Source organism: Platichthys flesus, chromosome 9 (assembly GCF_949316205.1).
Source record: "Platichthys flesus chromosome 9, fPlaFle2.1, whole genome shotgun sequence".
NCBI classification, from domain to species: Eukaryota; Metazoa; Chordata; class Actinopteri; order Pleuronectiformes; family Pleuronectidae; genus Platichthys; species Platichthys flesus.
Window position 1 is genome coordinate 21,507,162 of NC_084953.1, and position 25,493 is coordinate 21,532,654.

General features: G+C 40.7%; 1 protein-coding gene across 1 annotated transcript; it reads left to right on the top strand.

Moving 5' to 3' along the window:
* The first annotated feature begins 1,158 nt into the window (after positions 1–1,158).
* tmem131 (transmembrane protein 131) lies at positions 1,159–25,165 on the top strand. Its single transcript, XM_062395500.1, has 41 exons — positions 1,159–1,457; positions 3,953–4,014; positions 4,153–4,193; positions 6,275–6,343; positions 7,721–7,841; positions 10,452–10,568; positions 10,661–10,783; positions 10,904–10,984; positions 11,105–11,255; positions 11,691–11,747; positions 11,846–11,907; positions 11,987–12,095; positions 12,853–12,961; positions 13,053–13,206; positions 13,310–13,480; positions 13,931–14,041; positions 14,751–14,885; positions 15,009–15,113; positions 15,206–15,292; positions 15,422–15,574; positions 15,666–15,741; positions 16,550–16,664; positions 16,784–16,922; positions 17,018–17,127; positions 17,206–17,278; positions 17,413–17,564; positions 17,673–17,815; positions 18,729–18,915; positions 20,268–20,453; positions 20,577–20,732; positions 21,291–21,730; positions 21,838–22,022; positions 22,121–22,251; positions 22,334–22,449; positions 22,539–22,694; positions 22,792–22,930; positions 23,400–23,515; positions 23,616–23,697; positions 23,788–23,891; positions 24,014–24,165; positions 24,247–25,165. The coding sequence occupies exons 1-41, from the start codon at positions 1,286–1,288 to the stop codon at positions 24,511–24,513; spliced, it is 5,415 nt and encodes a 1,804-aa protein (XP_062251484.1). The 5' UTR covers positions 1,159–1,285; the 3' UTR covers positions 24,514–25,165.
* The last annotated feature ends 328 nt before the right edge of the window (positions 25,166–25,493 follow it).

The following is a 25,493-nucleotide window of genomic DNA, read 5'->3' on the forward strand; positions in this document are numbered from 1 at the left end:
GAACAACACAGCAGGAGACTATCCGCTCAGACACATCACTACAAGACACAACTCTCCACAGCGTTCTGGTAAGGAGTGGTAGGCAGAGGCAGGACATAAGGTATTATTTGTGCTGTGGTGATCACAAGTTTTTGTTTTTCAGCACATGACACTGGTGTTGTCACTTATCACCAAGTCTTTGTGTTATGGCAGACATTTTTCATCCTGAGATGTTGTGTTATTTTATTTTTTTTGCATGTCTGCTCACAATGCCTTCTGGCTCGTGGTGAATCATCAGGTAGATCTCCTGCTGTATTCTCACTATACTTTGGCCATTATCAAGACAATCTCACTCTCACATTAACGCTCTTCACTTGCCACAGCTCATTTTCTCCAGGTCACTTTTACAGATTCAGAAAGAATGAGCCAACCAGCGTCAAGCTGCACTGCATTGCACTGTTTTCACACTTAAACACACTTACCTCTGCTGAACCAGTCTAGTCTAATGCACTATTTTGTATAGCTTCAGTTATTCATCTTTAAATCTGTGGTTATATTTGTTATCAGTAGTCAGGCTCAGTTACTTGTGTTGCCGTATTCTACTTCTATCACCTCAAAACTTCCATTATCTACATTTATACTTCCGTCTGTCTGTCTGTCTGCCTGCCTGTCTGCCTGTCTGTCTGTCTGTCTGTCTGTCTGTCGGTTAGTCTGTCTGTCTGCCTGTCTGTCTGTCTGTCTGTCTGCCTGTCTGTCTGTCTGTCTGCCTGTCTGTCTGTCTGTCTATCTGTCTATCTGTCTTCCTGCCTGTCTGCCTGTCTGTCGGTTTGTCTGTCTGTCTGCCTGTCTGTCTGCCTGTATGTCTGCCTGTCGGTCGGTTTGTCTGTCTATCTCATCTAACAAACACTGGGCATTTCGCAAGTTGGATGAATCAGCCAAATCCTCCGAGTTGGATGCAGTTAATGCATCAACTGAGTTAATGTGTTGATTTTCAAGGACTTTTGCTGCTTGAGTTAATGAACCCACCAGGTCCAGCACGCAGCAGACCCGGTGTGGACCTGTAGAACCAGGTGACCAGTGGTCTGGAGCAGCTGACGGTCGCTGGGTCTCGCTGCCTCCGCTGCAGCAGGCAGCAGCAGCAGCGGCAGCCCACCGCGCGGTGCCGCGTCACGCAGGAAGAGGAAGAGGAAGAGAAGAAGACGCAGGCCGCAGCCTCCTCCTCTCAGGACTGTAGTCTCTGCTGCCGCGGAGCTCCAGGGTTTCTGAGCGGCTATGATTGACAGAGTCAGCGGAGGTTTACACGGGCATGTCCGCACACAAGCTCGGTTGTTATCGTAACAGACAGGTTTGCAGCATGGCGAGTGAAGAAAGAGTCCCGAGCTGTCGCCAGTCCCACACAGGAAGAAGAGCACCGTGTATCGGATTATTCAGGATTATATTTATTGCTTTTATCCACGCGACGCGGGCGAATAAACAAGGTTTGTAATTTAGCTGCCAACGTCCGCATTAGCTCGCGCTAACTTCCGCAGGCATTTTTCAATCAAGTGTCGGTTGAGGTTACCTCAGCGGGCCAACTTTACCACAGCTAGCCAGCTAACATTAACTCCAGCCTTGTTAAATGTATTTTACTATGAGCCACAGTTCATTAAGGGGGTGGGCTGACGTCTGAGTTCGTACTGAAAGTGCTGCCGTTAGTTAGCCCTATGTGGCCTTTAACGTTGCAGTGAACGCTAGCTTCGTGTGTAGCTTGTTGTCATGTCATTTTATCCCGTCCATATATGGCTAAGTTGGGCTAACACTGCCTAGCAAACAAAACAGCACAGGGCAGATACGGGGAAGAGCAGCTTTAGCATAATTGCTAGTATGTATGTTAGCTCGCGTCGGTGTGAGGTTAATGCTCGCAAATGAGGAGATGTGGCAATCGGGAACCTTGTTGAGAACATTGTGGCAGACAGCCCACCTAACGTTACTTCCTCATGCTGGCTTCGGTGGAGGAAATGTTTCAAACCGTCAGTTGACAGTTATCTGTAAACGTGGCTGAGCGTTTTTGATTTGACCCTGGCTTTGCTCCAGCTTGGCACGGACCAGCCGTGTGTTATTTATCCATTGTGACCTAGGTGTTCAGCTGTCACATCCAGTATACCAGTGGTTAGCGGGTTAGTGCCTGTGGCAACTTCTAAAAGGTGCCCGGTGTGTTTAAAGGTCCAGCGAGAGGGATCTATTGGGAGAAAATTAATACAAAATGATCCTAGTAATGTTTTCACTTGTGTGTAATTATTTACATTGTACTAATTGTTGTTTTCTTTACCCGAGAATGGGCCCTTTCATGTTTAAATACGTAATATTTGCATCAGGATCGGGTCCTCTCTGCGGAGGTCGCCATGTTTTGACAGTAGTCTAAAAAGGACAAACTAAGCACCTTTGAGTTTTTATGACAACTGAAGGCTGCCACAGGTTCTCTTTCAAGTTTGGAAGAGGGGTGAGGTGAGGGGTCCTCAGCTCCAACATGAAACTTCACCACTGGATCTCACTATATTCTACACACTGAACCTTTAAATCGTTTACCCTGGTGTCCTGTATCTTGCACCACAGTCCAACTTTATCATTCTTCTGCCAACATCAACACTACCAAGCCTAGAAAATGGAGTCAGGGTTCACTATTTCAAATATGTGTACATTTAGTCAGGTCCGTGCCAAGAGGAAATGATAAAATCTCAAGATTGCCTTTCAGTTTGTTCAATTGTAGTGTCCCTGCACTTGAGTAACTAATGTGACCGTTGACTAAAATTTGTTAAAGCCGTTCTGACATTAGTTATCAATTGTGGGTGTGTTTTGTGTTTGCTGTTTATTTTGAGACGATGCCACTCTAACAATTGTGCTGTGTCTGCCTCGATGCAAATGCTGTGCAAAAAGGGAAGTATTCATTTGAAGTGATGGGAAAGTAAGTTTTTCTTTTCGTCGACTTGCATCAAGTGCGGTGGTAGTTTAAGTTCCAACACATCTTTCTCATTTTTTTCTCGTATGTTTCACCGTGGTAGTACAGCAGGAAAGGTGTTTTTTTTTAACCGCTTTATACGTACTCAAAAGAGATTAATTAAATGAGAGAAAATTACAAAATTGCAAGTGGAAATTTATTCAAAATAAATAGTAAATGCTAATTCATGGTAGAAGAGGTCTACATTTTTCTTTGTGAGATGCACTCCTGACAAACAAGCAGGGGCACATAGATGGTGTCGGGTGAAAAGCCTCTCAGTAAAGAGAAAGCATAATAAATGCTGACTAGCAGGTTTAGTTTTAAACTCTGAAAGATTCATACTTTGAAAGAATCAATCAGAGATACATCCTGTCCTGTAACCCTTGTGTTGATAATGTAGTTACTGCCTATTTAATACAGCTTAAGAATGGTTGGGTGTACTACAAAAAACTTGATGGACTGACACCGTGTGAAGTCCGGAAGGAAATAGATGTGTATGTTATGTGTTCATTGTGGAAGTTGTGGAACAGATACAGTTCTACACCATGTGGCGCCGCTTTCTCTTGACTCTTGTCTTCATAGAAAGTACCAGAGATTAAAGTTCAAGCAGGGAGTTATCTCAACCAGTATATTACTCTGTGGTTCAGAAGATATGATGACTGCGAACATCTGACCTTCCCATTCGAGATTTGGAAGGAGTTGCCAAAAGAGAGCTTTTTAAATAATGTATTATTTTATCTGACATTAAAGTATATTAGAATCTCTCTGCGCTTTTCTGTACTATTTGAACTAGTGCCTGCATTGTACCATCTGAAATAGGTTTATGTTTATGCCACTCAAAACTCTTTAAATAAATGAACGCAACATTTTATTTAATTAAGCTGTAGTGCTTCATGTTTTGTAAAATGCTCCACACTAAAATTATCAACAGATTGTCATTTTTCCATGATGATGAAGGTTGAGTTACTGAAAAGATTTTCCCCTTATTTTTTTTTACAGCATTCATTCAGTCAGACACAATTCTAGAAGTTCTACATTTTGGCGAAGGAAGCCTTTTACAGGTAAGTCAACTAACTTACTATTGTCACCTTGATGTCAAATATAACAGAACAAAATAAATAAGGTAATTTGATTGATGTTTAAAATTGAAATATGCCAGCCCTCTAAACATGACTTTCCGTATTCTTCTGTTTTTACAGGCAGAATCTGACATTGATTTTAGTTTATATCATCAACAAAGGTATGTTTTCTTTTTTCATTTAGAAACATCTTCCACTCTTGCACCCAGATCAGATGTTTGTGTTTAAATTCCCCATGTAGTAGTTAGGGTGTAGTCAGGTAGACAGGTGCTGTGGTTATTCATCTTCTGGGTGCTGTAGCTGTATGGAATTCTATTGAAACATTTTGCTGTAACGCATATAAACTGTGGAAACTTTAAGTACAGCCTGAGGAGTTGTTGACCTAGGCTGACATAGCAAAACCTGACATAGTAGCACACACCATTTTTCTCCCCGCTCAAAAACAAAGAAAAGTAACAAACATTGACATTGTACTGTAACAAATTGTTAAAGTTATTATCATTCAGCATGGTCAAATGAACAAACACCAAAAAAGTTATTTTGTCCGGCCTAATGAACGAGAGCAGGAACTTCTTGTACTGACAAGTGTTCATGGTCATGTCACATTGCCTCACAGTCAGGATTGCTTAAGTGCCTCTAAAGCAGACACTAACACTCAGACAGGATAGTTGTTCAGGGACATTATAGTTTACTTTGAGATGTCAGTTTTAGACAAACATCCAATACGACCTGACATGACTTTATAAGTCAACCTTTCTCATCAGGTTTTATAGCCTCCACATGTCATAAGCCCTCCTCTAGTGTCTTTCATTTTTCACATGTGAGTTGTCCGGGTGCAACATACAGTGAGCCTTAACTATTTATATTGTACATAGTTCTAAACCATGAAAGGTTTATCTTGCTAGGGCATTGCATGACCACTCCCTCAAATTAGGGCTGTGGTCATTTTCAGTTTGACTGTGTGAATGTGAGACATTTTAACTGTTCAATTTCCCCATTATGTGTGTCATGTTTGGGATTCCTTTTTTGTTAATCTCATCTGTACTCGGTATGCTCCTCTTTTATAAAGGACACTTTCAACACACTTGTTACTTCCATAGGAACAAAGATGCTTTTCACAATAACTTTTTTCATGTGCCAGTTGTCTTAATGTTACCCTGACGCTGGACATATGCAGATCCTGAGGCCAAGGGGCACTGCCCTCCCCATGATCTCCTCGGCTACTCCAATTACACGCTGACATTCAACACATTAGCTCTGAAGCAGCAAGCAAATGGCCTCATAGAATTCACAGCCAGGATCCATCTAAATTCTTAATCTCACAAGAATTTTGTCAGTAGTTGTTATATTAATGAGAGATGGGACAGCAGGCTGTAGATGACAGATTATCCCGGATGAACTCTGCATGGTTTGGGATTCGGTGTGGATTGCTGTGCTCCTCAGGGGACGGAAATCCACCCCATCTATTGCGAGCTCCACCATTGTCTGCCCCTGTACATGTTAGGCTTGGTAGTAAATAGGTGAAATTGATCCCTGCTAAATTGTGTTACTCTGGGGTGATGTTAATGTAAATACATCTTGAGTGAAGTCCTCGAGGATCTGCATTTATTATTGTGCCAAAAATTGGAGAATTAAACATTTCTGTCTTGCATTTCATATCTTTTGTAATATTCATAAATAGTTTGCTATATTCTGGGTAAAAAGAATACACATAAAATAAAGGTGTTTCCCTTTCGACCATTAAATGAGTCAGACCAGTTATGCACCACACCTGCATCGCCAATGAATGCCTTTTTTCAGTAGATATTTGTAGATGCTCTTATTACAAAGAGAGAGGTTGGCTCTCTTTAGGGACGGCCTTGTTTATTGTTAAGATACACCTGTTGTTGAACAGGTTTGGTCAGTTATGTTCTACAACTAGGCGGGTGCAACCGATCCTCAAAACGTTTTGCCTTTGTTCGAGGGAGGCAGCTCTCCGAAGGTGACCAGAAGAGATGCGTTTTTATATTTTTTGGTCTTCTAATTTCTTTTTATGGATTTTCACAGAGGTTTTACATATGGAAATAGTGCACCACAGTTGGGAGTGGTCCCATGCTCCGCTTAATGCATTGTGAAAAAAAGGACGCAGACTTTGGTGTCTGTGTGTGCTTTTAGCTTCCCATTTGTTTAAAACGCACACAACCATGGATAGTATTTTTCCTAGCTTGCTGCTGTGGCTGTCAATTGTTCCTGTCTTTTACAGCACGTCCCCGCACCGTGGGAACTGTCGACCTATACGATTTGAACCTCCAATGTTGGATTTTCACGAACAGTGAGTCATAGTTTCCTACTTGATTTGACTCTTTTTCGTCTTCGTCATCTCTGCTTTGATAACATTTATTATTGTGTGACAGACTCTGCTGCTTTTAATACATTTCAAGTTGTTTTTATAGGGATAAAGAGGTTATCTTAAGTTGTATTTTGAGGGAATATTTTTCTCAAACATAATTAAAAGCCTAATTTTATTATTACTAAACAACATTTACCAGTTGGACAGTTGACAGACATAAGTGAAACTTTTGAGTTACTCAGGAGCGACACACTTGAAATAGTCAATAATAAACAGATGTCAGGAAGTACTTTAGCCTTCCATGGAATGCACTTCAACAGGTTTTTTTTTTTACTTCAGCCCTTGCTTCGTATTTGTCCTACTTATTAGTGCACATTCCACTCTTGACAGTAGGTGCACACCCATTTAGTATTTCCCTGTTTCAAGTGCAGCCTACAGTCGATTGGCAGGTTGCAGAGTGAAAATCATTCAGTTGCATTTAGAGAGGCATGGGTTCAAGTAAGGAGTCCAGCTGTCGACAGCCTGTCCTCCTCCGCCCTTCTGCAACAATAAATGAGTCACTTATCAATTGTGAGTGTTTGGAGGACATGAAAATGAAACCTTGAGATATTATTTTTACCCCGTCACCAATTCCCATGAATCAACGGCAGGATTTTAGTTAGCAGTGTCAAAATATCAACCCATGCACAGAAGCTCAACTTCAGATGCACTGTAAATTATGTTAAGATGATGATGATGTGCTGGTGGAACCACACGCTTCTTTATCTACTTTGTTCAAAAGACTGCACAGGTGATATATCAGGGTTCATTTAATTGACTCAGAAGTAACATCTGTGATAATTGGCTTGGCTAATAGGCTTTTATTTTCCAGCCATAGCTATTTCATCAAGCTTGTCTATTTGCAGTAAGGAGACTCCCCATGTTTCAAGTCCCTGCATATTTTCATACCACGTTGATATTAAATAAATCAAAGTACACTATCCGCAGCTGATGGATAATAACATGCAAAACCACCGCTATTGTCCTTTTTCAAATCAAATGCAGAATTTTGTTTGTTTGTCATGAATCTCAAAGGAAATTTAATTTAGAAAACTCTGTTTAGGAACCTTTGAGACAGACATACACCTACTGACCCCGATTGACATTTCCTTCCTTTCTTTCTCTCTTCTGCAGTGATAGAAATAATTAAATTCTTTAAAGTTTTTATATTAATGTAAACTCTCATATTTCATCCATGGAAATAATATCAGTGTCTGTTAATATCTGATATCCAGCATGGTTCCTCTTTGATTAATTTCTAATTTCTTTAAATGTATTGTTTTATTTGCTCTTACAAATGTTTTCTATCCTCATTTATAGGCCTGTTGGAATGCCAAAAATGGAGAAAGTTTATTTACATAATCCTAGCCCAGAAGAAATAAGTTTGATATCAATATCAGCGACGACAGCACATTTTCACGCATCCTTTTTCCAGAATAGGGTAAGTACATATCATTTTAAAATTTGCTTTTTAAAAGATTTTTGTCCCCAGCTAAATTGTCAAATCGTTATCTCATAAGAAGTCTTTTTATCTATGAAAGAAAAACAGCTCCGTTGATATTTAGTCACATGGCTGCGTGTTAATCGCACTGTTATTTAATCATCATGCTTCATAAGACATTTTAAATACTAATTAATAAATGGTATATTCATTGTAAACGAACTACAGGTGAGGACACAGTGACAAGATAAGCTGTTTCCTTCTTCTTTTTTTGCTTTAAACTAGAGTAACCTCTAGTAGTCTGGGATCTCCTTCATGTAGATAGATAGATAGATTACTTTATTCAGACACTTTATTTAGACACTTACAATATTGTTGGGAGTTTTGATGCAAATCACATGAGCCGCTTAAACATGTGACCACACCAATGAACTCACGATGAGTGACAGTGTTAAAACAGGGAATAAAACTAGAAAAACGTAAACGGCAATAATATCAAGGGATGTCAAGCATCTGGCATAGCACAATGTAAGTTTTAATAAAGTAAAGATTGCTTAAATTGAGATTTAAACACACAACATAACTCCACCAGGAAAGTTAATCTACGTAAACTGTCTTTCAATGTATTTTATTATTCATTGAGGTGAAGGTCCCAGTACATAGAACTTGGCTTTTTACAGTAATCTGATTCCAAAATATAGTTTCTTATATTAGCAAATATATCATGTTTTCTGTGCTTCATGTGAAGACTCCCTTAACAGGAAAGGCCCGTTCTGTCACTTTAGCCGCAAACATAGCATACGTGTTTCAGTGAGGCACTGACAAGGAGTTGTAATATGGGACATGAGTGTTTTCTTGTTTTTCCACATATTTGTATATTATATTAAAATCTTATGGAAAACACTTCATGGCAAACCTCACAGTAAGATGAATGGTAAATATCTGTAATAATATAGCCCTTTTTTAACCTTGATGACCAACCAAAGCACCTTATAGTACAGTTTACTGCCATTCACCCACCAACAGACACATTGCAAATATGAACAGCTCTTTTTCTCTAACATTGTAGACTGGCTGTACACCAAGATTCGAAAAATCATACTGAGAGGAAAACCTTAAATCAGTTATGGCACTATGAATAAATGTATTCATTGTTTCTTACAACAGACATGTGTGGAATGTAAAAATAAATTTAACTGCAGTACACACGAGTCTAACACCAGTGGAAAATAAGTGCGGTTGGGAGAATAACAACCAAAGGTCTCTAGTCCTCTGTCATGGGATGTGTTTGTACAGAAGCTTTGTATATTAGTGTGAAGTTCACATTTCCAGCAAAACACTTTGGTAGAGATTTGTTATAGAAGATAACATGCTGCTTATCTGATTGGCCTTCGGTTATTATGCCGTAACCAGAGAAATAAGTTTTAAGGAGCAGAGGGAAGAGGTGCAGTGAGTTTTTCACTTTTCACTAGAGCTTCAATCAAATGTTAACTAAAGGAAGTAAAATTTGTACTAAAGATGTAAGTACAGGATTGTCTATCATCTCGATTAAGGAAGATAATCATGATGTTAGTGTGTTGACAATACATAAGAAGGCAGAAGAATGTACATTTATATAAATATGTCTCAAATCTGGTCTGGGCGTCAGAGGATTCCTGATACAAGCGTCACTCTCTCGTTGGACATAATGAGAACGTTTTAATGCCTCTTTGGATGTTTAACACATGTAATGTCGGGTGTTTGGTTGAGCTGATGCGTAAAACTAAAGCATTGGACACAACATTTTTTGAAGCGCATTGAACACTGGGATAAGTTTGGCCGGGAAGGAGCCACCCTTTGGAGCCTTTGTGGGGGGGTAAAGGAAAGTGTTTGTCTGCCCCATTAGAGGGAGCCTTTGAAATGGGACAGCCTAGTCGTGCTGCTGTGACGAAAATGAAGATTCCTGAATGATGTACTTGCCATTATAAACTTACAGTGTAATACTTTTATCTTTTAACATCAGCACTTCCAAGTCTTAATCTACTTAATCTCAAAATGAAGTAAATGTGTTGCAAGGTTATTCTAAATTCCACCGGCTTCTCGCACCGTTCACTATCTGCATGTTTAAGACTGAACATTTTGTAGCAGCGACGATGACACAACAAGATCTGTTCTGTTCTGTGCTGTTACATCAGGGGACAACATGTAGACGTGAGGCCAAGAGGCCTTAGGTTGTTGTAGTGTTTATAACAAGATATAATAAGCTTCTTCCTTTATTCTGGAGCTTGTTCATTACATTACATGTCTTTTCTTTTTCTGTTTCTTTTTCATATTGGTAGGAATTGGCAGGAAAGAATTCAGAGGTATCTGCAGCAAAAACTCTAGAACAGACACCACTTGCTACTACAGTCAACACCGAAATGCTAAAGTTAGAGTGTAGCTGTTATGTTTTCCTAGCAGTGACCTTTAAGGTCAGGTGTTGTGGACAAGTGTTAAGATCTTTGTGGTTATTAGCCAAGCGGTTGTGGGGTCAGTAAATGTTTGAGGCCTTAATATGTTCTTTGTTAAAAAGTGTTTAACCATATTTTGATCTGTATGTGTGTGGCTCTGTGTCATCCGTTCTCTCAACAGATAATTCCACCAGGAGGGAACACATCATTTGATGTAGTGTTTCTCGCTCGAGTGGTTGGGAATGTTGAGAACACTTTATTTATTAATACATCACATCATGGAGTGTTTACATACCAGGTACAGACTTGAATCAAGCAGTTTTTTAAAGTATTTTTTTATTATCAAAAGTGCTACTAACAAATCCTTTTCTTTCCTTCTCTGTCTGGAAGGTTTTTGGGGTCGGCATCCCAAACCCCTACAGACTGCGGCCCTTCATTGGGGCTCGAGTCCCAGTAAACAGCAGCTTTTCACCTCTTATACACATCCACAACCCATACAGTGAACCACTGCAGGTAACCTGGGGAAATGAGACTCTCTGATGGTTATATTTGCATGTGTTTGAGTTCTTTTTTATACACAGTTAGATTGATTTGTCATGTCTGTGTGTGTTGCTTTCTTCTGCTCTGCTCCAGGTTGTTGAGATGTACTCGAGTGGTGGGGATCTACATCTGGAGCTGCCCACAGGTCAACAAGGAGGCACTGGAAAATTGTGGGTGAGTTTCATGTCACCGCTTCCTGTTGTTGGTCGTTCCTGAGTTATCTTTCGATTTGAAAACCAGAGCTGGTTACAGACAGTTGAGACCAGGTTACCCATGCTGACCTTCTGCCTTCAGGAGATTCCTCCGTTTGAGACAAAAGGGGTGATGAGAGCCAGCTTCTCATCGAGAGATGCAGACAACCACACGGCTTTCATCAGAATTAAAACCAACGCCCCCAACGAGGACCAGTTCATCATCCTGCCTGTAGAGGTGGAGGTCACGTCAGGTGTGTTTTACTAACAGGACATTGGGCCTCATTCACCAACTATTCTTAAAGGGATAGTTCACCCAACAATGAATATTGATTTTACTAATTATCTACCCACCACTATGCCAATGCAGGAGTGGGTGAGGTGTTTGAGTCCACAAAACACTTTTGTTCAAACATAAATAAAAAACATTTACCTATGGTAATCGGTAAAAACTGTCCCACACTTTCATATTACAAAGACATGTCCTTTACCAATATAAGAAGACAGATACAAACAATTCTGAAGTTTAAAAACGTGTTATGAATCTGACGTAGAGTTTTCTTAGAAAAATACAAATTTAAGAAAATTCTTAAGGCGATATTGGTGAATGAGGCTTATTGTCTTTAACTCTCAATGAAGTTTTATCTGTATTTCAGCTTTGATATTTTTTTTTTTTTCACTCCCTACAGCCCCTGGCATATACTCCTCCACAGAGATGCTTGACTTCGGTACGCTGCGTTCGCAAGGTACGGACAAAGATACAATTTGCAGTTTTCAATAATATAGTATTTTCCGGACTTCCTTTGCTCATTATCATTTCCCATCTGTTTTGTTTTTTTTACAGATCGTCCAAAACTGCTGAATCTACACCTATTAAATTCAGGAACAAAAGATGTTCCAATTACAGTAGGTTTCCTTGGAAGACTTTAAAAATTGATTTGCTTAAATTGTTATCTTACCTAATGCTTACCACTCATAATTTCAGAGTGTACGTACAACACCATCAAATGAAGCAGTCACAGTGGATTTCAAGGCAGTCACGCTAAAAGCAGGAGAGAGCAGATATACCAAAGTAGCAAGTATTAGTTTTGATGGTAAGTTTTGTGTTTATGTACCAATAATTTACAATTGCTCTTCTAAAATGTATGTGTGGTTACGTATCTTGAATTATACATATTGTTAATCGTGTGGTCATTTTGCCATCACCTTCTGGTGAATTCAGTATCTCATTAAGTAGATATATTTCTTGTCCATAACTCCTGAATGAATATAGTAATAATGGTAAAGATGTGCTCAATACTGATTCAGTTTCCTTAAAGACTTCCCTCTACATATGTTTGTACTTACACAAATGTAAACTTGACTTGTTGGTGGAGGCATACCAACTCAAGGCAATAGTTCAAGATGCTTTTTGCTTTTTTTGACATAGTTGCACCTACCATATACTTCCTCCATTGCCACCCACTACTAACTATACAACATGAAAGACATGTCTTAAGGAAGTGCAATGACATGCTTATTTTCCAACACAGTCTCTGAACATGTTAGTTTCCTCTTCACTGGTTATCAGAAACAGAAAGATCCTCTCTAAGAAGTCAAGAGGGAGTTCTGTGTGTAATCAATGTTTTGTATCAACATCCTTTAAAACTCTTCATATGTTTTATTCATATACAATCAGAAACATCTAGAGTCACTGTTTTCTTGACTTGTTCAGCTATAGAAGCTTTACATTTCCTTACTCTAGCAGTTTCTTTCACTTTTGGCTTGGTGTTGTGCAACTTCCTCTTGCGGGGCCTGGTATCGTTTTGCAGCTCACTTAACTACTCTATTCATCATGTGTTTCCATTGCAGCCTCAAAAGCGAGAAGACCATATCAGTTCTCTGGTAAAATAACCGTTAAAGCAAAAGAGAAGAGCTACTCCAAGCTTGAAATCCCATACCAGGTCGAAGTTTTAGAAGGGTGAGTGATTTTGTGGCTGTAGATGGAGACTGGGTGCCTTTATGTATTATGCTGCATAGAAGAAAACATGGTATGTCATCTCTTCTTGCAGCTACCTGGGCTTTGACCACACAGCGACATTGTTCCACATCAGGGACAGTCCTGTAGACCCGGTGGACAGACCCATTTTCCTCACAAATGCCTTTAACTTTGCAATTCGGATACACAACGTGTCCCTGCCCGAAGAGGCCAAAACCATGTTTAATGTGAGTGCCAGTAGAAGGGTTTAACGGAAATCATTCAGATTATATAGATAAATAGACATATATGCCTAGAGGGAAATGACACCATCTCCTCTTTCTATTTTAGGTGCAGAACTTCAGTGCACCGATCCTCATCCCCCAACATGAGTCACGGTACATCTTCTCCCTCCTCTTCCGGCCGGTTCGACCTTCCATTCACATAGACAGCAACATCCTGCTCATCACAAACGCATCAAAGTTTCACCTGCCTGTCCGGGCTTACACAGGCTTCCTGGAGGTACATACTAACCGCTGATGCAGTGAAGTGCAGTTTTCAGACTAGCTGACAAAGTCCATAGTCGTTTTTTTAAGGCTGATTATTTTACCAAACCACATTAAATGCCATTGCTAACATGGCAGGCACGGAGATCTACTGGGTTTAACTCCTGCCTCATGTAGGACTTGTGGAATAAACAGAATTTCCTTCTCAATGACTATAATAAGTACAACCTAGGCAGCAATGCCTGTTTTTATTGTTTCTGATATATACTCACAGAATTTATACATTTTATGTCCTAATATTATATTGTATGACACATACCAAGAGGTAATATTCAGGTTTCAACTCAGTTTTGACCCTTTATGTAGTACCTGTGTTTTGTTTGTAGGAGAGAGTAAATATTATATGTTTTGGTCAAGATATGTCTGTGTAACATGGTGTTTGTTCTTTGTGGCCTGGCATGAACAGCCCCTGGTCCTGCCTCCCAGTCTGAAGGAGAACCTCCTGGACTTCGGTGTCCGCAGTGCAACAGACACCAGCAGCATCACATTTGTGGTTATCAACAGTAATCCAATAGAGGTAAAAAAGATGGTGCAACCGATAACAAAATGATTAATTCACTGTCCAGCCACAGTTTCATTATGAACCAAAACATTTGAACACTTATTATTATAACATAAGACATCTCTAACTTGCAGCGCCTTTTGCCTCATGCTTGCTTGCATTTTTCGAGCTACTGGTGCTGCCACAAGTGTGTAAGCCCCCCCCCCCGCATGTCTGCTATGCATCTGCCAATCGGCTTGTTGCTCCCTCACTACAAGCTAACCACTCAACAAAATCATGTGTAGAAAAGTCTACACATTTTCCGCCGCAAATTAAAAACATATCTCGTCCAACTATACCTTGAATAAAATAAACTTTTATAAAGTAGCACTTTAGTAGCACTTAGCTGACATTTGCATATAGCACTTTGTAGTTCGGCTTTCTTGAAGAAAATTGTACTTTCTTGATTCCTGTTGTTCTGGGTTTGTACCCTCATGGTTGAATGCACCATGTAAGTCGCTTTAAAAGCGCCAGCTAAATGAAATGTTATGTAATACCACAAGTAGTTTTTACTCTCTATGCAGAAAATCAGACCTTAGAGTTTTAGCACAGCTGTGGCAGGCAAATCAGGGTTTTTTTCGCTAATGTAAGAACTTGTCTTTCCTTCTTTTGTCTGTGTACCTGCAAAAGGACAAATCAAAGTCCCAAAAAATACTAGAACTTTTTTCTTCTGACCCTTTTCCAGCTTGAGATTAAGTCCTGGCTGGTCACAGGAGACAGCCTTTCTATGGAGCTGCTGAAGACAGAGAAGGGAAACGCAACAGTGGCTCTGAATCGCCTGAGAGAGCTACAGAACAATTCAGCTTCCCATCACAAAACGGTAAGACCTTTACAGTGTCACTCCAAAACTGCTATAGGCTTAGGTACAATGATCACCCAGAGCACCATGAGGTACTTAAAAAATAAAAAATAACCTTATGTTCAACATTTTCTCTCCGAAAAGGTGATACTAGCATCTGGATACTATGCAGCATTCAGAGTGACACTAGTGGCCAAGGCACTGGAGGGCACATATGACGGAGCCATACATATAACCACAGATTATGAGGTAGGTTATCAGTGGTTTTGATGATGTTCTTTTAAAGTTATACACAAGCAGCTCTCAGCCTAATGTTGACTTGACCTGTCCTTTTTCTTCAGATATTAACCATCCCAGTGAAAGCTCTCATTGCAGTGGGCACATTAAACAGCTCTCCCAACCACATCATTTTACCAGCTTCATTTCCTGTGAGTAACATTAAGATGTAGTTCAGCCCTGGCAACAGATAGAAAATGAATTAAAGCGTGAAAGTACCTTCCTGTTAAATGCACAAAGTGTTTTTGACAATCTTTTGACATGTTCTTTTTTCTCTTTAGGGTAAAGTTGTTCATCAGAGCTTCAGCATACAGAGCTCTTTTACACAGAAAGTGAGGCTGCAGCAGATCCGCTCCCTGACAGAGGATATACGTTTTTATTACAAACGGCTCCGCAACAACAAAGATGAGCTGGAGCCCAGGCGTAAATCTAAGGTAGTGACACTTCAAGGAGCCAAATCAGAGAATTAGCCATATTTGTATTAATAGACATGATCTTATTTAATTTCTACATATTTTTTTCCAGGTGGCAAATATTTATTTTGATGCCAGCTTGCAGTGTGGTGATCACTGTTATGTGGGGCTGCCATTTGTGCTTAAATGTAAGTGTTTTTTTTCCTTTTATTTTGACTGTTTGTTACATTCAAATGTCACATTCAAACTGGATTTATTTCTCTAAAAAATGTGGGCTGATTTTTAACATCACATTTCCTGGTTGGTACTAGTTTCTTATTTATTTATTTTTTATCTTACCCTAAGTATGTTTGTGGATCATTGTTCACTCCACACCTGTTATTATTGCAGATATTTATGTTTTTCGGTACCTAGACTTGAAAAGTAGCTCCACATAAAAAAGATCATCATCATATAGCCATCACGTGAAATAGGAGGAGCTGGTTATTAGCACCATTTAACTTAATCAGATTTTTCTCAGCACTTAAAGCTCCTCTTAAAACATCACTTCACTTTGTGGCTTTAAAATATAACAGCCCCTTTTTCTGTTTTTAGTAAATTGTCTATTTGTTACGGACTGCTCAAATCCAAGCCGATGCATAGGTTTCCTTGGGCAAGATGCTGAACCCCAAATTGCCCCTCATGGATGTTGAATGCACTAATTGGAAGTTGCTTTGGATAAAACAACAGCTAAATGACATGTAATGTCATATAATTAACAAAACATTTATAAGTAAAACAGTCATGATGGGGGGAAATGTGATGTCGTTGTAAGTGTTTGTGCTGGTCCATCTAATATTTTCAGTAAGAGGTACTAGTGGAAAAAGTTAGTCTGGCTTATTTTGTGATTGTTAAAATGCTGCTCAGAGCTATGTTCCCCACCTCCTACTCTAATGCAATCAGATCTAAATAGGCCTAAAGAGTCCAAATTAAATGATAATGTTTTTTTCCCCACAGCTGAGTCCAAGCCTCACGGGATGGCGTTACAGGAGGATATATGGGATGCTGATGTAGATTTTCATCAGAAACTGCTCAGGCGATGGAAAGAGCTGAAAGAACATACAGGACACAAGTAAGTACAGTGATTCAGTGATGTTGGGCTTTGGTTATCAGATTGTACTGGTAAATTACATATGCAGCATTGGTTAACCATTTAAAGAATGTCACAAGATGTTTCTTTTCTCACCGAAGGATCGAAGCCATCTTTGAAGTCAACACAGACCTTCAAAAAAATGTGCAAGCTAAAATAACCGCTCACCTGACCTGGCCCTCACTGATCAACTCCTCACAACGAATTACTTTCCCTCTGACCAACACAAACAGCTCCTCTGTGAGTAGAATCAATCCACCTCAGGAATTCTTAAAAGTGTCGTTAAAGTTCTGTTTTTGAAACTGAGATTGGAAATCTGTCTGTTTTCTCTGCAGAACGAGGAGGTGATTCTGCAAAATCCTTCCGACGTCCCTGTCTATGTCCAGGTCCTCCCCTTGGCCCTGTTACCCAACCCCTCAGTGTTCTCTGGAAAACTGGCTGATAGGTGAGAAATCTCCACAAATAACTGCACATTTTTTGTTCTTTATCCCCTCATCTTACTCTGATATACTTTATTTCCCAGGTTTCCATTAGGCAATTTGTCCAACATCAACATCAACACAAACACGCTTGAGTTCCAGGTGCATAGAAATCAAGTGAGTGCTACAAGTTCGATCATGGACTTCATGGATTTAGAGAATCAGCTGGCTGGAATAACCACAGTCCTGTTGTAGCTGAGGCAGCACGTGGAAGGTGTTTGGCTCTAACAGAACCTCTGTTTGTTTGGCAGACGTCCCTATTAAAGACCAGTTCTGGGTTCGTAGAGGGCTCAACCAGACCCTTTGTGTACAACCTCCTCCTGCTGCCTGGGGAAGTTAAGTCATTCAGTATAAGATTCACTCCCATCAGCAACCACAGTGTCTCATCTCTCCTCATAGTCAGGTACTGGCCTTTTTTACGTTTCTTTTATTTATTAACTAACCAAACATTCCCTTAAGTAAATTTGTGATTCTCTTTTAACATTGTGTGCTTTTCTGGGAATCTGTAAAGAAACAATCTGACCGTGATTGACACAATCATACTTCATGGACGAGGCACGACGGAGAGCCTAAAAGTCGCAGGGAAGCCTCCGGGACAAGGCAGCTCACTGAGGTTTAAGATGACTGAGGCCTTTCTCAAGGACTGCACAGAGAGTGAGTTTGTGTTGCTGAGGCTCAGATCAGTGTGAACATGGAGTCTGTTTTACCTCAGACAGAATCTGTCAGCACCAGAAAGTCTAAGCATTCACAACATGATCATAAGTAATCACTACATTTTCAAAAGAGACAGTTACTTTTTAAAATATTACTTCTTGCCACCAGAGAAAGGTTTTCTGTATTTTTATCAGTGATTAACATAAGTCTATATAGTCTTGATTTGTACACACAGAACCCATGAACGCCTGCATTTCTTTATTTTTTTTATTCTGCATTATTCTGTATCAATCTGGCATATTGTAGGAACATGAGACCCTTTTTCAGGACTAACCTACACCTCATTATTAGGCAAACACTGTTTTCTTGTGATGTCTCTATAATCTAAAATGTCTCTTGGATTGCTGTCCAATAATATCCTTTGCTCTTTCTAAAATAATAAATTCAAGCATGAATAGTGACTGCAGCCAAACTAGAAAATAATAAAATCTAATCCTTGTGTTTATGCAATACATAAAGTGATAGTGAGTGAGGGCATGTCTAAACATGATAATCGCTGATGTAGAGATGAAAGAAAAGAGTGAACTTCTAAGGAAAAAGGCTGTATGAAAAACAGGAAGTAAAGGCAGCTTATTCACAGTTTGACTTACTTTGAGAAAAATAAAGGAAATGGTGCATTTCCTGTTAAAATGCAGAAAGGTCCCTACGGTAGAAAGTGCATCAGTTCTGCAGTTGATTGTATTTACCCCCATAAAAAGATTTAATCAGAATAAAAAGTAGGAAAAACATTTCCACAAGCATTATCTAAAATAAAAGTACACTAAATCTAAATTAATTTATGACCTTGTGAATCAACAAATGTTTCTCGTTTGCAGCTATTAGTCCATTAATCATTGCCCTTTGTTTATTGCAGAGACAAAAGTCAGAGAGCCGAACTTCACTCTCAGAAGAACCTTCAGGGTGGAGAACACAGGTCTGCTCCCGATCACCATCAGACCAGCAGAAATCAATGGTCAAGCTTGTGAAGGATATGGATTCAAAGTTCTCAACTGTCAAGAGTTTGCACTCAAGCCAAATGCTTCAAAAGACCTCATCATACTGTAAGTGAACACACTGCCGTATGTGTGCGCATGTGCGTGTTGGTGCCTCTGCCCATCCACCCACAAGCTCTATTAATACTTCGTCCTCAGCCTCTGATGAGAAAGCCTTCAGTAAAAGGATGACTTGACTCTGTGTCTCTCAGCTCCCTCTGCCTGCTCCCCGCAGTTCTCCTTTTTCATCATCACTTTAAGTCCTATATCGTGGATGGACACACTTACACTCGCTGTACATTTTTCATCTCTTTACAGATTATAAAGAAGTCCCCCAAAAGTTAAAAAACACATTGAATTAATAAGAAATTTTCCTTCAAAATATTTATCAGGATGTTTTTTAAATTAGATTGTACTCAGTGACACCAACACAGAGCATATATATATATTGATGTATTGGTGAGTCTGTTTCTTCCTACTGCTGAAATATTCCCACATTAAATAAATGGTGATTGCTGTAGATGCATATAACCTGATTACCCCCCACCAAATATTCTGCCATACATTTTTGGAAACATCATTAGTGATCCTGTACATTAACAGAGATCCAGTTTGGGAGATGACGGCTGATTCCAGTCGATGTCTGACGGATTATTGGTGTGGCTTATGAGAAATAATGCTGCCACACCATCTGTTGCTTCCTCTTCGTTTCCATTTAGAATGTGGCGAGACACATTCACTGCCATGGCGAGCATTGTTCAGTCACTTTCAACTTTAACATACAAGCTTGTGAAGCTGTTCAATGTCGAGCCTTTCATAGAGTCAGGGTGCGACTTCTTGTTTGTCTACATTCTTGTTTTTATCAGTTTACAACCAGCGCCCACACTCCTGTCACTCCCACCTACTTCTATCTACAACACACAGTCCATTAAGTTATTAATTGTGCCTGTCGTTACTGTCACAAAATGTCTGCCTGTACTTCTGTAACACAAGAAGCCTTGCTCAAATCAGTATAAGCTACTTGATCAGTTAGAAAATAGAAAAGTTTACAGTTAATGCACAAGCACAAGCTCTGTCACTATGCATGTTCTGAAAATGACAGCATTAGAAAATATTGAGATAAATACAGCTCCCCAAGGTTTGCTGCACTGCACAGCTCACCTCATAACCAGTTGTTTCTTATCACCCAGTAAAGGACATTTAATGTTTTTATTTAGACAAATGGTATTTGAAAACTACACCTACATCTTGAACTAGTACTTCATTGTGATTTTAGAAAACGACTGCCTCCTGATGCTCACACGTTCATGAATAACAGATACCTACCTGGCCTTCCAACCAGCCTCCACTTATGTAGTTGTTTAATTAGCCACAGCTCATGTTCCTAGTTAAACTAAGACATTTACCTCCTTTCCTCACAGGTTTACACCCGACTTCACTTCGTCTCGAGTGATCAGGGAGCTCAAGTTGGTGACATGTGGAGGCTCTGAGTTTGTGTTTGTCCTGAATGCCTCGTTGCCCTACCACATGTTAGCTGCGTGTGCAGGGACCCTGCCCAGACCGAGCTGGGAGCTGGAGCTCTACATCATAGTGTCTCTCATAATGAGGCAAGTGTCCCTCTACATAAACCTGTAACATCAAGACAACAAAAAAAGCTAACCTGTTTTTACTTTAGTGAAAATGTTTTTTAACCTGACTGACAGTTTTCCCTTGCATTTGTGTCTCTGCAGTTCCATGTTTCTGTTGGTGATTGCCACAGCCTACTTGGAGGCTCAGAGCATCTGGGAACCTTTTAAGAGACGAGTGTCTGTGGAATCCAACTCCTCCTTGGAAACTGGGAGACCATTTAATCTCAGGGAAATTGTGCAAATTCACAATGATCCAAAGTAAGTGTAACATGCAGAATGGAGGGTGTCGGTTATTAACTCAGAAAAGATTTGTTCTGAAAAAACTTGGACTAATGCTCCATCAGTCTAACTGACACTGTGATGAAAGGGTTCTGACACATAGAAAAGTCAATAGTATCTGTCGCTCACTGCTGTAATCACAGCTCACAGTTTTTGGTTTGTCTGGTACTGTAAGCATGAGTGTCTGGTACTTACCACTGACATCAACTTAATCAATTTATCAGTGCAGCTCTTGTCTTTGTATTCTGGATGATGAATAGAGGCTCTAGACGGAAGGTTCAAACCTACTTTTTGGTCTATTTAAACTCAACTTTAAATAGTAATAAGTATTGTGTAATTAATGCACGGTGTTAAATCAGCATTTGTTGGTACTACCTCTGTAAAGTTAGCTCAGCGTGTCAAGGGCCCTTAAGATTAGATTATAAAAGTGCTCTGTATGCGATGCTAAAATAGAGCACTTGTTGTGAAAAGGCGACTGTAGAGAGCAGTTGCAGCAGATTCAGTGAAATTTAACAGAACCTTTCTGTAAACATTTAGATCGAACGAGTACAGTGACCCAACCCAGAACTCCAGAGGATTATATGCGTCCAGCAACGGAGCAGCGCGGGTCGGAGGCCGACAGAGCAACACTCGCACCCTGTCCGACTCAGACAGCCAAGACAAGAGGTCCAGGATGGGCTTCGGCCGCTCACCTATGCAAGCTGCTTCCTCTCAGCTAACCAAAGGAAGTACAACATCAGGCCCAGAAGGTCCTCCAGCAGCCTGCCAGCTAACCAACCGCAAGGCTCGCAGTACCAAACAGCTGGACCTCCAGAGTCAAAACTTAGCTGGGTCGTCAGTGCCTCACCGAGCCCTCAGCGCTGACGATCCAGAATATGCCAATCTGGTAGGAGCCATGGACAGCGACCTCGATCGCCCAGAGCCACTTTGTGCCGAGGCTCTGCAGGAGCAGAGCTCTCAGTCCATACAAAGCAAAGGTACACACACACACACGTTTGTTTCTACCTGTTGATAGTAGAAGAGGCAGGACGTCTGTGTAATCATTTACAGGTTTTCAATGTGTGTGAACTTATGTTGTTTGCAGTCTTGGAATCCAAAGGGAAGCTGCGGGGTAAAACAAAAGCCCAGAAGAAGAAGGAAGAGAAAGAGAAAAAATCAACAGGAAAGACTCAGGGAGACGAGCTTAAAGATAACCTCGCTGACAACGACGACAGCTCCTCCACCACTACAGAGACATCTAACCCAGATGTGGAGACAAACATCAGAGAGGTAAATTATAATGTCAGAGTCCTAATCAAATATACTCCTTCCTCTGCATTCACTAAAATATGAATGTAATTAAATCTCTTTCCCATTGTTCCCTTCAGGAACCAGTGACAAAGAAAGGCAGGACAGTAACCAATGTAAAAGTGAAAGAAGAAACGTCAAATTTCCTAATCAAGCCCAAAACCAAGAAACAAGGAACAACCAAGAAAGAGACCCAAGCAGAAAAATCCAGGTTTGTTAAAGATTAAAAGTGACAGCGATTATTTTATGTTAGTTTTTTTGTCCTCGTTTTGACAAATAACTTCTGTCCTCAGTTCTCTGGAGCTGCCATATATAACACCACTGGAGAACAAGCGTAAGAGCTTCACTTCCAAAGCTCTCCACCCTCTCACCAACCTCCCAAAGACCAAACCCCTGCAGAAACAGAGATGTGAGTTTTCTTTGGCTTGAATGTTGTGACTTTGCCTTTCGCGGCATTACGAGCTGTGTTTGTGACACAAAAACGTTTGTTTTTGTCAGTTGATGGGAAGCTGGACGACGGGCGCCCCTCTCTGCTGGCCAAACTCTTGTCCAGTGGCGGCTCTGCCCCTGAACCGGGCCACAGCAGCAGCTCTGAGGGCGAGAAGGAGTTTGCTTCCCCAGAGTGGGATGTGCCTGTTTCGAAAAACAGCGTCCGTAAGTCCAGACCTGAAACCATCCTGTCGTGTCCAGTAGCTGTCTGACCCATTCCGATCTTTTGCTAAAACTGATTGATCTTTGTCTTGTGCCACAGAAGCAGATAGCCTTCAGCAGATCTCCCTCCAGACAATTATTGCTGACCCTTTCCTGAAGAGATCCACCCCCTGCTCCCCTCCACCGACCTCCCCCTCACTGTCCCGAGGCAGCTACAGCAGTGTGCTCAACAGTAACAGGTATCCACCACGTCACTTAAACAACCTAACATCACCAATAAATTGTATGCAGAGCTTTTTATAAACATCTATGGTGCAGAGTGAAGTTAGTCCCAGAACTTTCTCTCTCTCTCTCGCTCTCTCTCGCTCTCATTCTCGCTCTCTTTCTCTCTCTCTCTCTCCCTTTGCCTCTCTCTGACACACACACCCTTCTTCTCCTCGTGCCATTAATACCTCCTACAATTAGGAGGTATGTGTTATACATTTTTCAGCTCCAGCCTACAGAGCAACAAGACACCTGGCTGCAGTTTTCAACAGGAAACTTTCCTTTGACTGAGCTTAACAATTAACTAACATTTATTTATAGAGCTGGGTTGTTTTATATTCATTTTCCCAACTCTTTGAAAAAAGTTAATTATTATAATAACCATACTAGTTTGGTACTGTGTATTTTTATCTACACCAGAAACTAATCCAGACATTTTTGCAGCGAGGTATACCAGAAGAAGGCCCCAGGAAATAAACTGTCTCCTGCCACTCCACTGCCAGGCAAAAACGGGAACCCCACCTTCGCTGCTGTAGCTGCTGGTTATGACAAAAGCCCAGGTGAATATGCAACAGTTAACACTTTAGAGAGTATGCCTTCTTCTTACACTGTTATTGTTTTGTATATTAGAGAGATGTAATAATTAAATTGTCTCGTCAGGCGGCTCTGGCCCAGGTAAAACTGACAGCCAAGGAAGGAGTTTGCCACACATGACATCAGTGGAAAGTGACAGCTCTGACAGGTAACGTAAAACTTGTATATATGTATGATATACATCCACACATGACATCCAGACCCTATCCCATCTGAATATATGTACTTACTCCCACAGCTCTGGATTATGGAGTCCCATTGACACAGCGAGCAGTCCAAACTTCCATTCGGCCAACTCATTCTCTGCTTTTGGGCCCAACAATTCCTTCAACCTGTCAGGAGGTATTCCATGTGGGCCACAGGCCAAAAACGAGCACACAGATGAATGCAGGGTCACTGATGAAGCAGTGTATGTTTGACTGGCTGCACTCAGACTAAACTGTAATATGTTGCTTTGTTTTTAGTTTTCAGTGGAATGAATCTCGCAAAATCATCTGAGCCTCAGCAGAGCTGGCCCGAGATCCCCCCTGTGCCCTCGTCCATCTGGGACATACCAAGCACCGACTGTCTGCACTCCTGGCCCAGCAGCTCCAGCTCACCCACTGCCCCGACTGCAGTAAGATCCCTTATTAAGTGTTAATGCAGCGCACATATCCACCTCCTGTTCATGCTACTATTATGATGTTTTGTTTTTTAGTCGCTCCTGGGAAACAGCCGCAGTCCCTGGTCCACGACCACGCCCTTCGGCAGCTCCATTTGGTCAACAAGCGCAGATTCAGCCTTACACCCTTTTCCTCCCTCTACCAACACCACAACTCTGACTGATCTGGTCAACAGCTCCGCCCCGTCGCCACCAGCCTCCACTGAGATGAGTCGCACCTACAACCCGTGGAGCATGTGGCGCCCAACCCTGAGCAGGCGTAGCTCAGAACCCTGGCCTAGCTCCCCTGACAACGGCAATTAAACAGCACTTGAAGGCACTTAACAGAAGCATGTCATGGATTTCATGTACTCTGTACGCTAAACAAAATTCTTCTTTTAATCCGAGAATCCCAACAGAAAGCCACGTTACCTGAAATGCTTGGTAGCCCAGTGCTGTAGCTTACCAACCCCGCCATTTAGTTCTCTGCAGGTCTTTTATTCATGGGGGCAGAAATGCTATGTTTTATTTGGATTTGTTTTAACAGGTGCCCCTGAAATAAAAAAATGCTAATGCCAGGGCAGACATTTTGTTGATATAGTAAGGCTGGTAACGCTGCAGCATCTCTAAAGATCAGTATTAATGTTGGAGCAGAGATCTTGTTTTAAACCACATTTTCTTTTCAAAAATCATTTTGCGTCTTATTGGTTTTCTTATAAAACTCTGTTTGAAAAGTCAAATTCAGATTTTTCTGAATTTAAATCATTGCACTGGGCTTTTATTTGGCAGCAGAGATCTTTCATAATCTGACATGTGATTCTTCAGAACAGCAGCAGCCCAGAAAGCTTCATGAACGTTTATGTTCCTCATTTTAAAGTGGCCTCGGCCCTGAAACTGTCAAAACCTTCTGTAAGAATACATTGAGTCTGAGATTTGTATGGTACACCACTTTAAATAAAGGATTTCAGCAAAATAACCAGTTTTTCGTAAATATCTTATTCCTTTTAAAAAGTGCAACAGTTGGGTTCTTTGGCTGCTGGGGGCAGTGGAACTAAGATTCTAGAGCAACACTTAAATTTTGTACACATTCAGGAATCACAGCCATTAACCTTATCATTCATTTGAAGTTGAGTTTGTGTGGTGACCTGTTTGGTTTTATTTTGTCAACATTGCTTCATGTTCATATTTCCTATTTGTTTTATAATAAAAAACTATGGCTGGTGTGGAAAGTGCACCTCAGCAGTCAAACACTAGAGGGCAGAATCAACAAGTTTTCAGTCCCGATCTTATCAGGTTCTTCACTT

Bases quoted from the DNA above. Each gene is read 5' to 3' on its own strand.
- tmem131 (XM_062395500.1), top strand. From the start codon at position 1,286: ATGTCCGCACACAAGCTCGGTTGTTATCGTAACAGACAGGTTTGCAGC. The intron at 15,742-16,549 runs GTAAGTGTTTTT...TTTTCCCCACAG, and splicing joins GCTGCCATTTGTGCTTAAAT to CTGAGTCCAAGCCTCACGGG. The intron at 20,733-21,290 runs GTAAGTGTAACA...GTAAACATTTAG, and splicing joins CAAATTCACAATGATCCAAA to ATCGAACGAGTACAGTGACC.